We start from the raw sequence: 16,200 nt of genomic DNA on the forward strand, positions 1-16,200 counted from the left end.
TTCTCATCTTTTTCTCTTCTCCTTCCTTATTCGTCCATTTCAAAATGTTTTCAACTATATTATCTCTAAAAAATAGATGAAATGAAGAAATAGGACTGTCTACATTTTTTCTAGCAAATCTTGTTGGACCGGGTTTCCCGTGAATTACATTCATCATACCACGCCTTCCACATTTGTTGTAAACTGGTTCATTTTGCCAGACTATGTTTCCACATTTAGATACAAATGTTTTGCTTTTTTCATTATCATTGCTTTCATCGGAAGAGCCTAGATCTGAATTAGAGCTGTCATTTTGTACATCTGAAAGTATTATTATATATTCATATTATTGTTATTTGATACATTTGAAAAATTGTATTTTTTATCAATCTTATCTTACTTGAACTCTGAAGTGTATATTTTATTTCATCATCATCGTCGGCGCTGTCTTCAACGAGAAAAGGTTCATTTCCTTTTCGTCAGTAAATTCTACATCCGAATAATCAGTAATCTCTTCATGCTCACTAATACTCTCTTCGTCACTAGAATTATCAATTATCAATTGTTTGGCTTGCTCTAAAGTAAATCTTTCAGAATACGCCATTTTAGCTGATTGTTTGAAAAAAAAAGTGTTGAACTGCTTATTGCCAAAGATTTGAAAAGTTTGACATTAATTTTTTATAGTTGATGATAATACAATCGAATAAAAATAGTAACATAAAATTTAATTGTTCTCCATTACATTCATAAAGTTTTAAATATTTAAAAAAGTGTATTTAATTTGGGGTAAAAATCAACCCCAATCGTCCTAGGTGCTATATGCATTCAAAACTGCCCTCTAGCGTTATTTTTTTTATCAAATTTTAGTTTTAAAATAAGAGAAGAGATGATTTTAGGAAAAGTCATAAAAATTGAGCCCAAGCTTTTGCGTAGTTTTCTTTTTTCTTGCTTAGAAAGTAGCTCTGGGGTAGAAATCTACCCCAGCCGTCATCGCAGGGTTAACAGGTGGTAAGGAAGAGCAATTTAAAAAAATATTAGAAAACAAATGAAAATCAGGATCAATGCTAAACAAATGACATGAGCTTTCATCATGTTAAGATGAGTGAACTTTCGGAAAATCATCAGGGCATTCACTTGGAACTGCCATGGTCAGATGGTTTGTTGTTTGATAAAACATCTAAACTCTTCTTTGATCTGGAAAAGTCCCATTGACGAAAAAACGTGTACCGTGGCCAAATATCAGGGTTGAGTAATTTAGATGATTCATCCACTGGCACAACAATCTTGAAGACTGTGGATTTAGTGGTTTCATCAACAGGAGGATCATCAAGATTTTTCCTTTTTAGAACTGGATAACAGGCAAAGAAGATGACATTTTTGTCCCTCAAGTGGCTTTCAATAAACTGTTTATCACAGAGGTCGACGTTACCTACATAGTAAGTTGCTTTCTTTATGATGACCTTCGTGGCCTTAAAAGTACAATCTTTGCCAGTACCAAATGTTTAGTTTTCATACCTGTGGATTTGTTAACATGAGTAGATTTGGGGGAACCAACAGATCTCTTGACTTTTTTATTTCTTGGTAAAATAAAATTATCAATGGCATCATCATGAGAATCGATTGCTGATGAGTAATCAAAACAGGGTTGGTTTGGAGAGATAGCATTAGCCACGATCTTTGGAAATAACACAGATGCGTTCGATGGACCATCATTGTTAGAAAAAACTGACTGTGATGTAGCTGGCAAGCCTGTTGATTTATTGACTGGGGTCAAATTAGTTAAACAGGCTGTTACATAACAATGTGAAACAATGGTTTTCCAGTTAACTTTCCATCATCACCGGCAGTCAACTCAACCCATTGCTGGCCACCAATGGTAGGCTTAGTAGCCTCGTTCTTGAAAGACCCAAAGTCATGTCTCAAGGCCTCGGAGTCCTTCTTAGAAGACCCAAGGTTAAGCCTTAGAGTTTCGATTTCCAGAGACTTTTCCTTGTTCATTAACTCAAGTTGAGTAACTTTATCTGTTTAAGATAAGAGATGCCGAGAGATTTTACTACACCACTCATGTAGTTTCTTAACGGGTTCGCCAGCTGCGGTTCCTAGTTTCGGCCAACCGTCTTCATTAAGAAATTTCAGGTTCATAATTCGTAGCCAATAACTATTTTATATTAAATTTACAATTCTATTAATAAATTTGTTGAAATTATAATTAAAAACCGAAATTTGAACGAAATCAAGCAAGAATATATCAAGCATATATATATATATATATATATATATACTGTGCCTCTACTCTACTTTGTTGATTCCTTGATTGTTTAAAGTGAATACCTTGTTGATTTAAGCTTTTCTGTTCTATCATGCATAAAATAAACAAAAAATTTATAGTTTGTTTTTTCAATTTTCCTTACTAGAAATTAAAAAGATAAACTTTAAATTGATTAATGCCAATTTGTTAGAATTCATAATTTATAATTCATAATTTATACAATACAGTATAAAATATGGTCTCTTTATAATATATATGATAAGCGAAGTTTTCTTATTTTTGATTTTTCTCTTTCCACTCTACGACATTGTTGTTTAAAATATTTATTATCGTAACTGAAATTTATTCATTGAATTTTAATGAACACAATTAAATGGTGTTACTACGTTTTACTTAATATGATTATTAATCTACCAGGATGCTCCTGACTGGACTGAAATCTTGACCTACTTCCGAGGGTCAGAACTTCAAAATTATTTCACTAAAATTTTGGAAGACGATTTGAAGGCTATCATCAAACCACAATATGTGGATCAGATTCCAAAAGCTGTAAAGGTGCACACTTTGGCAAATATTCGAATGCCCAAATTTAAAAATATATCCTTCTGACATTTTAACTAAATTATTGTCAGGGTTCTGTACAGCAATTGTTGGACAAAAAAGATGAATTGAAGAATCAAGACTATGTTTGTTCCATTTTAGGTCTGACTAATTATTTTAACATGTTATTTTTTTCTAACAAGGAAAAATCTGTTTTTTATTGTTCTTGACTTAATTCATAATCTTCTTATGACATTTTCTTTTAACACTTTTTGTTCCACACATAAATTTATAGATTATAAAATTTTCACTCTTATGTAACCTCCACACATTCACCCATTCTTGTTTTTTTTAAAGTTCTAGGCTTATTCATTTCTTAACTTTGAGTGAATGTATATCTTGAATGGATATTTTAAACGAATCTTCATTGAACGAAGACTGAAAGCACGTAGTGGCTCTTTATCGGCACTCTTATCTCCCGCAAGACGTTAATGTTGTCATGGTAACCTGACAAACGAGAATATCTAATCAGTCCAATCATGGAATGACAATCTTTCAGCCTTGTAGGCGTGTGGCTGTTGTCGCTGCTTTCTTCGCTGCTTTCCGCGCTGCACTTTGGTGTCTGCACACGATGCACCTTCCTGGACCGCCACTCATTAGGCTGATCTCACAGTTAATAGACAGAGCGTTGGAGACAATAGACTCGATGAATTTTTTGGAAGATTCTGCACGCTTTGAGCCTCAATGTGAGGATTGTTATGAAATTTTTGTTATGAAGTTATGAACGTTAGGAAGTCATATTTGGAAACACCCTGTGTAAGTGTAGTTCCTGATCAAATAAAGTATGCTTGTCTGGTAGTGTTTTTATAACTGAATAGTTTCAAAAATTAGTGATCGACAGTCTGTGAATGTTTTCTTGATCAGATTTGCATGGAGTAAAGAACAGAAATGTGGAAGATTTATCTGGTGGAGAACTTCAGAGGTTTGCTATTGCTATGGTCTGCATACAAAAAGCCGACATGTAAGTCCAAACTCTTATTTCTCTTGTTGTTAATAAGTTTTTTCCAATTTAATACTTAATATGTTATTGTTCTATCACCAAGTTTCATTAGTTTAGTGGGTTGTATTATATGAAGTTTTCGTTAAAAAGCACCTTTAAATTGCTGCGTTTTATATTGAACCATCTAAAATATTACAGATGTAAAGTCATAAAAGTTGCAAAATTAATGTCTTATGTTTAAGTGGCATTTTTTTGTGTCTTTCATAATTTTATTACCTCCAAACTTGCGAATATAAATTTTTTAGACTATTAAAAATATTTGTTCTGCCTAGCTTCATGTTTGATGAGCCCTCAAGTTACCTAGACGTGAAGCAGCGGTTGAAGGCTGCTCAAGCTATTAGAGGTCTCATTGCTTCCAACAAATACATTATTGTCGTTGAACATGATTTGTCTGTGCTTGACTATTTGTCTGATTTCATCTGCTGCTTGTATGGAATGCCTGGTGCTTACGGTGTTGTCACTATGCCCTTCAGTGTCAGGGAAGGTTAGATTATCTGTTTCTATATTTGTATCTGCATGCCATATTTTGTTTATTCATTTCCGTTTATAAGTTGTGTTTATTTGTATATGTTTAAATATTTAAGCTGTGTGTAATGAAACACTATTAGGCATCAACATTTTTCTTGATGGTTTTGTGCCGACTGAAAACCTGAGGTTCAGAGAAACTTCATTGACATTCAAAGTCTCGGAAACTGCCACTGAAGAAGAGATAAAGAGGTTATGTCGCTATGAATATCCTAGGATGCACAAAGCACTTGGTAAATTCTTTGTTGAATTTGTTTTATACTGAATATTAAAGTGATGTATCAATATGATAATATATCACTAAGAACTGTAGCTCAAATTAGATGCTTATATTTAAGCTGATATAACTTAATTGTTTTCTAGGTAATATTAGAAAAATAAAATTTTATGGGCTGTGTAGAAACAAACAAATTTTAGATGTTGCAACGACCTTAGTTTACGTGAATGTCAATTTTTTAATTTGTCTGTAAAACTTGAATGATCTTATTTGAAATGATATTGGTGTCAACCGTCTATTGAAAACACCTGCCAACAAAACCCCTTGAGACATGTTAATAAAAATAAAAATGGTTGGACATGAGACGACGTCGGGCAGAAAGTTTATCACCAGTGAATTTTAATGACAGGCGAGTTCTCTATTCAGGTGGAGCCTGGTGAGTTTACAGATTCAGAGATCATCGTCATGTTGGGCGAGAATGGAACAGGCAAGACAACATTCATTCGCATGCTTGCTGGTCGTTTGGAGCCAGATGATGGAAGTTGGTTATCCACTTTTTCCGTTTGTTATTTACGAGCTGATGCAAATTTGTCAAATACTTTATAGATGTTTTGTATTGCCACCTCACCCATGCCACAGACGCTTGAAAAGTTGCTCCTTGTTATGTGACAGTTTTTGCATTTTTACACTGTACTAATATAAATTGTAATAGAGATAAATGTTTATTTCCACGTGTTGCAGTAAAAGTACCACAGTTGAATGTAAGTTATAAACCTCAGAAGATCAGTCCAAAATCACAAGGAACTGTTCGCCAGTTGTTGCACGACAAGATACGGGACGCCTATATCCACCCGCAGTTCATCACGGATGTCATCAAACCAATGCAGGTTGAACAACTCTATGATCAAGAGGTTAGTTGTCTTTCAAATACTACAGCGTTTTCTCTTATCCGAGTCTGTGAGAGTTTTTTAAGGGACAGATTTTACATTTAAAATAAATACATCAGGAGAATACACACTAGAGTGGTCACAAGAAATTTTTTTTCAAAATTTTATCGGGGGAACCCCCTAAATTGTGCCACTTGACTAAAAAATGACATTTGTAAAGTTTTAGCTCAATTGGATAATGCTAACCCGTGCCTCATTGAGGTTGAAATTTCGAAAAATTGGAAAATTTGGAAAAAAAACGCAGTTTTTGGTTTGTAAAATAAAAACGGTTCACTCTAGAAACATGATTTTGGTTTTGTTTTGTTTATTGATTAGTTTTCTTCAAATGTTACTATGATCACTATTTAGCTACAAGTTATAGTTTCTGACATATTTGCATTGTTACAGATACACATTGAAAAAACGTTGAATTCCTCCATAACACAAAAACACACAATAACTTATTTACTATTACTAACCCGGGGGCTATATGTTGTTTTTAGTATTAATGTTAAAATCTTTTGGTTTTTCTACGATTTCTCATTTTTGGTAAGGAGCAGTTGTACATTGGGAAGGGAAATTACTTCCAGATGTGTTAAATAAAGAAAATGTTGAAAGAGTTGCAGTCTTAATTAGCTGTGGAGAAGAAGAACAGTTAATTGGAGTTCCCCTATTAGAAAATGGTGCTGGCAGTACAATTGCAAAATCTGTTTATTCAGAACTTGGAAAGTGGGGTGCACTTGACAAGATTCAAGCAATGTCCTTTGACACAACTGCCGTGAATACTGGACGCATTAAAGGTGCTTGCGTTTTATCAGAGCAATTGACGGAGAAAAAATTATTTTATCTTCCATGTCGCCACCACATTTTGGAGGTAGTTTTGAGATCCGTTTTTGATGCTGTGATGGGAAAGACTACAGGCCCTCAATCGGATATTTTCAAAAAATTTAAAACTGAATGGAACAACATTGATAAAAAAATTTAAATCAGGAGTTAAAGATAAAAGTGTAGCCAGCAAATTGATTAATCCGGGTCAAATTTCAAGTTATCTTCTATAACAATTAACAGTTCATCATCCAAGGAGCGATTACAAAGAATTTATTAATCTTTGTCTTATATTTTTAGAACGCTTTCCGTCAGAAAACATCGTGTTTGCGGCTCCTGGTGCTTTTCATCACGCAAGGTGGATGGCGAAAGCGATATATTCGTTGAAAATATACCTTTTTTGAGAACAGTTTCAACTGACAAATTTTGAAAAGCAAGGATTCCATGATATTTGCCTATTTATTATAAATATTTATGTGAAAGTGTGGTTGGATGCCCCGAAACCTGCACTTGCTCCAAACCAAGATTTACAATTGTTAAAATTACAATAAAGTCAATAAATTTATCTCAGATATATCAGTTTCAAAATTTATCAACCACATATAGTACCTCAATCCAGAGCAGGCTGTTTTTTCATTATTCGATGATTCATTAAGTAATTATGTAAAAAAGAGAATGACAACAAAATTAATATCTCAACCAAATGAGGATGAAGAACTTGATGACTACTGTGATATGAAACCACTAATAAAAAATAAATGAAGTATCAGAAATATTAGACAAAAATGCGGACCATTTTATTTCATCACAATCAAGTAATTTTTTAAAAAGATTTAATATTAATGATCAATTTTTGCATACCAATCCAGAATTATGGAGTAATAACGAAGAATATTTAATGAGTAAAAAGATTGTGGACGGATTAAAAGTTACAAATGATACAGCAGAAAGGGGTGTTAAATTAATAACAGATTACAACTCATGTATTACAAAAGATGAAGAACAAAAACAATATCTTTTACAAATAATTGCTGAATGTCGGACAAAATTTCCTGGTTGCTCAAAAGCCTCCTTATCCGAGCCTCTACCTTTTGAACAATGAGTTAAAGAAGAAATTTATTTGATGTATAACAACTATAAACAATATAATATGAATAAAAAGGTGTTTATTTGTTAATAATAATGGTTTGGATACAACGGTGTTATTTTAAAAACATTCCTTTATAAACAAATTAAGTTATTGTGTGCTTTTGTGTTATGGAGAAATTCAACGTTTTTTCAATGTTGTCAGAAACTATAACTTGTAGCTAAATAGTGATCATAGTAACATTTGAAGAAAACTAATCAATAAACGAAATAAAACTTAAATCATGTTTCTAGAGTGAACCGTTTTTATTTTACAAACCAAAAACTGCGTTTTTTTCAAAATTTTCCAATTTTTCGAAATTTTTCAAAATTTCAACCTCGATGAGGCACGGGTTAGCATTATCCAATTGAGCTAAAACTTTACAAATGTCATTTTTTAGTCAAATGGCACAATTTAGGGGGTTCCCCCGGTAAGATTTCGAAATTTTTTTTTACATATAGCGTTGTAACCACCTAATACACACCCTACTACATTGAACTGCCTAGCAAGGCCATTAGTTCCATCTACAATATGCATCTACTTTTTTTTTATAAAATATTTGATCATTTCTTTTGTTTGTCAATCTATCTCAATTTTTGAGCTACACACTTCAGATAATTTGCTAATGATTGTAAATTTCCATATAATGCTATCATATTTTTTTAGATGATTTTTTGTCAATTGCAATATTTTTGCAGTTAATGGTTTTTATTTGACACCATCATTGAATATTATTCAAATTGTTAGTTAATTTTTATTTTAACTCTTTGGATCATTTTTAGTAATTATATTTAACCTTTAGATAACTTCATAACAATTAGTGTTTTGCATGAAACTAAGGTTCTGAACTTGTCCGGAGGTGAGTTGCAGAGAGTTGCCCTGACCTTATGTCTTGGAAAGCCCGCCGATGTCTACCTCATTGATGAACCGTCTGCCTATTTGGATTCTGAACAACGTTTGCATGCCGCAAAAGTCATTAAGAGGTTCGTTGGTTTTCTTTTTCAGTTAAACCTGCTACATTAACAATGGCAACGCTGTGAAATCAATTTTATTCATTAACTCATTGTAGCACATAAAGCTAATGAATAGTTTTGTAACGGTTGAAAAGGCTTGCTTTCAGGCCATATATTTTTCTTAGGTTTTTTCTGTTTAATAATTTTGTAAAGGTTTTAGCTTCCAGCATGAATAAATTTAACATTTACATTAACATTTATCATAAAAAAAAATTTCAAATTAAAAGAAAAAAATTAAGTTGAGTTTTTAATTTCACTTTTAAACTTTTTAAGATCTTTAATATTATGTTATGTGTTGTGTATAAAGGAATTCAAAGTGAACAGTTTGGTCGTTTCTTTGTGTTAAAAGGATTATTGAAATGACTGCTTTTATCATGTAACTAATTATTTCAGAATGTGCATAATTTAAAAGTTACAAATTTTTTTAAAAATTTTGAATTGCTATGGCGATAGTTTCATTAGTTTTGTTTCGGTGAAGGTTAAAGTGAAGTTCCACCCCCAGGTTCATACTGCACGCCAAGAAGACGGCATTTGTTGTGGAGCACGATTTTATAATGGCCACATACCTGGCTGATCGAGTAGTAGTCTTTGAAGGAACACCGTCAGTTAAAGCAGTTGCTAATGTGTAAGTCTTTTTTTATTCTATAAGTTTTTCGTACAATTTTCTGTTACATTATCACAAAATAAGACAGCTGTTTCAAGTTTTTTCAACTTTTTTTAAGATTTTCAAGTTTTAATTTTATGGAATAAAAAAATGATGACATATCTATCGAAACCATTGAAATATACTATAAAAAAGTAACAAAAAAGACCTAGGTCTTGTTTTTAAAAAGAGTTTTTTTGGCCCACTGTGTTGCTGTCAATAAAAGACCTCACAGATGAAACTTTTACCTAGGGAACCAAGTAACAGAAAACAGTTGTGTAACAAATTAAGCAAATATTGTAACGAATATAGTTTCTTATCTTTTTATATTTCAAAGTTTTTTTGTTCGATTTTTGAAAATCAAATGAACTCATTACATGTTTCCACATAAAAGATCCATCAACTAATAATCAATTCTTATCTTTGTTAATATGTTATAATTTAATATCATAATGAGATATGTTACTTAAATCCACCAGACCTCAGAATTTGCTGATTGGGATGAACAAATTTCTACAGTCGTTGGATATCACATTCAGACGTGATCCAAACAACTTCAGGCCTAGAATAAACAAGTTGAATTCTGTAAAGGTTGGTCTCATGTCCTATAATTACTATGTTTATATATGGCTGGTTGTCTGTCTATTTTGTCTATTTGTTTATTTGTTTGTTTCATGATCCCGTAATTTTTCACTTCTGGTCAGATTAAGATTAAACTGAAATTTTGTGTACTTGCTGATTTCTGGTGGCAAACCTAATTATGTCGGAATAAATAAATAAATAAACTAATAAATTAATTAATAAAATGAATTAACACGTGCTTTGGCGAATAAAGGATGTTTTTGCGATGTTGGTGCCGGGGTTTGGGGCATTTTTAAAATTTTAAATGCTCTGGTGAATAGTTTTTGAACGTTCGCCGTGAATGCGTTTTAATTTATGATTATCTACGGCTGATGTCTGAGAGGGAGGTGTTTTTCAATATCATCAACAACTAGCGTGCAAAAAATTCTTAATGTTTACAAGAAATGTGCTTTATTTTTTTGATTGTGTGCAGCTATCGTCTGAAAGTCTAAGATGTTTTCCAAAATCATTAGCAACTAAAAAATACATAAATGTTGTAATTATTTTCCATATATGAAAGTCCTTTTTAAAAATATCTTTTTTATTTTACTTGTTCTTTCACCAGTTTATCATTTTCATGCGTTTGATTGTTTAGTTCTCGGTTTCGGAATCTTGTAATCAATTTTTGGATAATTTCTCACTGTCTGACTGAGCTGATGTTTTTCATACTTGCTTATTTTCGATGACAGACGCAGCTATCCCTTTGGAAATTAATAGTTAACTCCGTAACGAATGAAATCTAATCTGAATACAATACTTGCAGATTGGAATAGTTTTCTGAGTTTTCAAATTTTAATCAAGGGCGAATTCTATGCTTTGATATTGTTAAATATCAAAATATACAAACAAGTTCAAACAAACATACTTACAACATGCAAACATTCAAACACGTGTAATATTGAATGTATCATATGCGTGCATCCATAGATGTCGAGACTCTATTAACTAGGTGGGAAGCGCTAGACGCGAATGGCTATAGAAGGCCTAACATGTCTTATGAAGCTATTTCGCTATTTATTCAGTTTCATACTACGTATATTTTGATAAAATATATTAATCATTATAACTTTTATAACTGCAACCGTACGCAGGACATTTATTTGTTATTTTATGTAATTAAATTCAATAAAAATCAGATAACTAATTATTTATTTATTTTTAAAAAGAAATGAACGATATAAGTTAACCACCACGTTTATCATTCAACACCTAACGACAAACGAACGACGATACGTTCAGTTTTATCTGGAATGTACGATTGTCTAAGTAGTTTTTTATCCATAATATTAATTTCTCATAAACTTTATATTTGTGTAATTTAAATAGTAATCTACCGTGAGAGATTTTGTCAAACGCCTTCTCTAGATCAGTGTAGACAACGTCGACAGTATCTCCCTCTTCAACCGCCTGAGTAATCACATCTACAAACCTTAGAAGCTGCAATGTTGTTGAACGCGATGGGAGAAAACCATACTGCCTGTGAGTAAACAATTTATTCCTCAAGAAGTAATTCTTTATCTGTTCTGCCACAATGGACTCCAAGATCTTGCAACATGTTGAAGTCAAGGCAACTGGTCGATAATTAGCAACAGAACTTCTATTACCTTTTTTGTATATAGGAACTATCATGCTAGTTTTTCAGTCGTTTGGAACCACTCCTGTGTCTAGCGATTTTTGAGAAATCTGACAGATATTCAGCAAATGTTTGACCTACCTGCTGACCTACTTGTTAAGGTTAAGATCATTGAGCTTTTTAAGGGCCCTGTTTTCATCAATTCTTATCTCGCCCATTGCACCTTCTGGTGTCACCGGATTGATAAAAGATCCATCATCTTCAAATTTAGTGTCTTCAAAAACCGATGCCAAGTAATTAGCTAAAAGTAACTTCAACACCGTTGTGAACTAATGAACTAACTTTATCTCTGGAATGAGTAACGTTGTTCACGTATTTCCAGAACATCTTAGGATTCAATTTGCAATTTTTTGCTATTTCATTCTGTTTTTCTCTCGATAATGACCTGGTCAGTTTTCTCACTTCCTCTTGACTGGCGTTTTTTTTTAAACATGTATGTCCTTCTCCAATAATAATGCTTTAGCTTGATGAGCCCTCGCAACTCAGGAGTATTTTTGAATGTACTAAACCTACCTGAATTTCGAAACGGATCAACATTTTTAGTTAGACCGCAGATAATTTCACGAAAAAAATTCCAACTGTCTTCAACTGATGAGTTTCGATTCATAGCTAAAAGCTAAAAGTTCTGGCAACATCGGGGAAAATTTTTCTCTGAAGTTAATATAATCACCTGCATTAAAACAATGTTTCATACTGACCGGGGTTTGTCGCAAACCGAAACCACAAAACTCTGCAACAATGGCTGAGTGGTCACTTCTTCCCAATGGGGTAAAGTATCTAATATTTTTTACAAAATTGTAGTCGGTAATCAATAAATCCAGGATGTGTGGCCGCTGCATACCTCTTGTTCTGGTTGCTTCAGTGATGAACTGTAGCAGGAATCTATCACATAAAACATTATTCTAAGTTATGATAGTAGATTAGTAGATGACAATTTATAAAAAAAAAATACATACATAACGTAAAAGTCAGAGTAACGAAAAATATATTCATACATACATACATATTTACTTACTTAACCACATACATACATACATATATATTGTTTATTTTCTTTAAAGATACAAAATAAACAGAAAAAACTCGTAATAGTTTATTAACTAAAAATGTTCTACAATGATTCAATGAGAAAACAACAATCATCAAACTTTTGCAGAAGTATATATACAAACACATTTTCTCTCACATATAAAACACCATCTGCACAGTTACAAAATTATAAACAACATTTTTCTAAGATATGGACGTAGATGGCAAATTGATGAAGAATATGCATACAAAACGTAAATAGTCAGAGTAACGAAAAATGCCCGTTAGGATATTCCGTTAGCACAAGGATTCATGGAGGTTTATAAGTACAAGCAAAAATTTTTGAGATTTTTTTTAAATGATGCCAGATTATCGATGTTTTTAATGTTGAAGGGAATCACACTGTTCCATAATTTAGGGGCTGTATGAGATATACAATTGCTGCCCAAATTTAATCTAGATGTTTTTATATAGAAAGTATCTTGCCTTGTAATAATTGATTTATATGGATTTGAATAATGGAAGAATTCTGAATAATATGTATGTAAAAGATTTCTTAAGAATTTAAAAGTAAATAATGTTTGAAATAGAAATTAATTTGATAAATTGATAGGATTTTAGTCTTAGCAAGAAGTTCTTTGGTATGATCGGTTTGTTTTAAATTAAATATAATCCTAATAAAGCGTTTTTGACAAACAAATAAGAGCTTTAGTAAATATTCAGGACCATTTCCCCAGATTATATAACAATAAATTAGACTTGGAGAAATAAAACTATAGTATAGATTAATTTTGCTAACGAAATTAAATTTATGTTTCAATTTATTTAAAATATATAAAAACTGAATTTTTTTTCTTATTTCCAACCATGACAGATTACTTTTGATATATGTTTTAAAACTAACTGAAAAAATTACACACATTTATTTTCCAAAAAACACCATCTTAAAAAAATTTCAGAAAAAAAATAAATAACATTTTCCGAAGTCGAAGTCGGATGAACAAATCCGACTCCGACTCTGGTTAAAATCTCCGGCTCCGACACTCTGATGTGAAATGGCCGGGGCTAAGATATGGCGCAACCCTAACATAAATTTATATGACCGTAATCATTTGATTATTAGAAATTTTATTATTTTGCTTTATTTCAAGCTTTTAACCTTTTTTTGACAATTTTACTTAATTTGAAAGTACTTTTGTGATTATTTTTAAAATGCGCTATATAAATATTCGTTCTAATACTAACTGTATTATATAAAGGCTGATTACTCTACATGCTGTTAGGGAATTTTGAAATTGTCATATTTTCATGGGGCTGTTTTGTTATGAAAATACTTAATGTATAATAAATGTTGAATATTTACAAGTGAATTTTTAAATCAAAGTTCTAAGTATAAATTTAACAGTTAAAAATCAATTTTAATAAATCTTTTTCTAAAACTTGATTTACTGATTTTGTTTTTCTTGAATTACATTTATTATGCTACACTAACATTAAAAATTTTCTTTTTCTTATAATAGTTTAATCACAATATGTAAATCTAGCTTTATAATGTAAAATGTGAATTGGTGAAATCTTTTACGTTATATATTTTCTTTTCTGAGTATTATAATTTTGTAAACTGGTGGCTTGAGCCAGAAAACATTTCTTCTTTTTGGCCTCCGGGTTATTTCATTTCATACATAATAAAATATATTTCTGTTTGACCTGATTGATTGATTGGATTAATTAATTGATTGATTGCTGGATTGAATATGCGCTCCGGCAAAAGTTATGTCACGCAATGATAGCGCGTTATGATTGAAGTGCTTTTTTATTTAATATGCTCTGGCGGGTTATTTTTAATTATATGCATTAAGTGAACTTTAGCTTCTGATTGTACGCCGCCAGCGTTTGAGGTGTTTTTTAAACTCATTGTCAGCTATCGATTAAAAAAAATTTATAATTGTTTTACTTTATATGAGCGTTTTTTAATTAGCTTTCAGTCAATTAATTACTTTTACTGTTATATTCTAAATGATGATTGGATTGATTTTTGAAAATTAATTGACTCTAATATTCAAATAATACTTGTTATTATTAACATAACTTAACGTTAAAACAGTAATTAATTAGTTCGAATGCATTCTTTTAAGTTAAGCAGTCCGAAGAAATGTTGATAGACAATGATTATGACCACATTGCTGTTCACATTCCTAAACATTGTTAGGACAAGCCATTTTATGAGTCTATCAACATTTACGCCTCTTACTTATTTAGTCTGTTATTAAAAAAAACAGAATGTTATCAGATATTTGAATAACGTGATTAATGTTATCACAAAAATTTTGGTTGTATCAGAATGTTATCAGATATTTGAATAACGTGATTAATGTTATCACAAAAATTTTGGTTGTAACAATATGTAAGCGTTGGTCGTTGCACATTTGTACATAACGCTCAAATATGGACTTTTTAATGCTAAAATTAAATAGTGAATATTTCTGATCAACGCTTAAGTTGAATTGAGACTGAAATTATAGAATGTTAATAATAAAAGGTAAAAGATTGCTGAACGATTCGGATAAAAATGTGATGACTAGAAATTCAAAATTGTATACTTTTTTGTTTCTGCTGATGCTTGCTCGCTCAGATGTGGTTTTGCAGTTGTACCGGTGCGTATATGTCATTCAGGCGGCATGCACTTGCAAAAAGCCGGGTCTGAGCTAGTTCTGATTTTTCCCGAACTGAACTTGTGTGTTTAACAAATTATAACAAATTTCAGTTTTAAAACGATTTTGTCAATACATTTCTGTTGCTAGCTAAGCTGTCAAGCTGTTGGCTACACAACAAAAGTTGCTCAAATTTTTATAACAATTTGACAATTCATTTTCCTGTGATCATAATTTGAAATTATGCCCTATACAGTTTATTTAAAATGAAAATTGGAAATCTAATGTTATGTTATAGAACGAATATTTCATTATTATCGCTGTTTATAGGAATATACAAATATATTCAACAAACTTGATATTTTTTCAAAAATTTTCAAAGGACTCAGAGCAGAAAAAGAGTGGCAATTACTTCTTCCTGGAGGACTAGACTATATAACAATTATGTCGCTGTTAATCTGTTTGCACGTTATTTAGTAATAAAATTTATTTATCTTGATGAGTAATCTTTTTAATACTAAAATATTGAAATTCATAAGGGTTCCATTAAGAAATTGTTTTGCTTGTATTTTATTCATTCTTTATGACAATTGTGATAACCGTGTTCTATTTTTTATGTTGATTAATTTCGCGTTAGATTGCTGTTGGAACTACGTCTGTTACGGTGTTCCCGTCAATAATTATACTCAAAATTCATTGCTGGTAGTTGCTGGCTTTAAAGTTTAAAGAATATTGTGATCAGAAAATTTTCAAAGTTTTGTGAATAGTATAATTTATATTTGGTTATTTTTCATATGTGAAAGCCGTAAGTTAAAAAACGCTTTCAAGTTTTCGGGTGACAAACCAAGACTACCGCTGATAAAACGATGATAAAAAATTTCTCAACATTTTCTAAACTTTTTTTGTACCTTCCGGGCTCGGCCATCTGTTTTAGTGAACGAATGTCTTGGCTCGGAAAATAAAAGATTAAAAATTTCGTGGACTCTATTACTTCATTACTTTCAAGGTATGTGTCCAGCCATTTCAATCAAAAACTAGCAAATCTTTCGCTTTGCCGGTGCTAATGTTTTCAGGTTTTTGCTGAGAATAAACGTTAGAAATTAAAAATCTTATTGAAAATTCACTTCAACAGTTATCAAAGCT

At 31.5% G+C, this 16,200-nt stretch overlaps 3 protein-coding genes across 3 annotated transcripts in view; 1 reads left to right on the top strand and 2 right to left on the bottom strand.

Moving 5' to 3' along the window:
* The window catches only part of HELRODRAFT_166969 (hypothetical protein), a gene marked incomplete at both ends in the record, with an annotated part of 5,400 nt that extends 4,817 nt beyond the window's left edge, over positions 1 to 583 (bottom strand). The window contains 3 exons of the mRNA XM_009012123.1: positions 160 to 300; positions 380 to 451; positions 505 to 583. Coding sequence (XP_009010371.1) covers positions 160 to 300; positions 380 to 451; positions 505 to 583 — 292 coding nt within the window. The remainder of the gene's footprint in view (positions 1 to 159; positions 301 to 379; positions 452 to 504) is intronic.
* Positions 584 to 1,109: 526 nt separating this feature from the next.
* Positions 1,110 to 2,121, bottom strand: HELRODRAFT_166970 (hypothetical protein; the record flags this gene model as incomplete). Its single annotated transcript, XM_009012124.1, has 4 exons — positions 1,110 to 1,408; positions 1,495 to 1,743; positions 1,821 to 2,000; positions 2,094 to 2,121. The coding sequence occupies 4 exons, from the start codon at positions 2,119 to 2,121 to the stop codon at positions 1,110 to 1,112; spliced, it is 756 nt and encodes a 251-aa protein (XP_009010372.1).
* A 538-nt stretch (positions 2,122 to 2,659) lies between these two features.
* Positions 2,660 to 15,487, top strand: HELRODRAFT_71728 (hypothetical protein; the record flags this gene model as incomplete). Its single annotated transcript, XM_009012125.1, has 11 exons — positions 2,660 to 2,803; positions 2,881 to 2,950; positions 3,713 to 3,809; positions 4,121 to 4,332; positions 4,457 to 4,606; positions 5,000 to 5,131; positions 5,332 to 5,501; positions 8,308 to 8,450; positions 8,983 to 9,105; positions 9,603 to 9,714; positions 15,440 to 15,487. Coding segments are annotated over 11 exons (1,401 nt in total), but the record flags the coding sequence as incomplete, so codon positions are not given.
* Positions 15,488 to 16,200: the final 713 nt, after the last annotated feature.

Source organism: Helobdella robusta (genome assembly GCF_000326865.2).
Source record: "Helobdella robusta unplaced genomic scaffold HELROscaffold_10, whole genome shotgun sequence".
In the NCBI taxonomy this organism is placed as follows: domain Eukaryota; kingdom Metazoa; phylum Annelida; class Clitellata; order Rhynchobdellida; family Glossiphoniidae; genus Helobdella; species Helobdella robusta.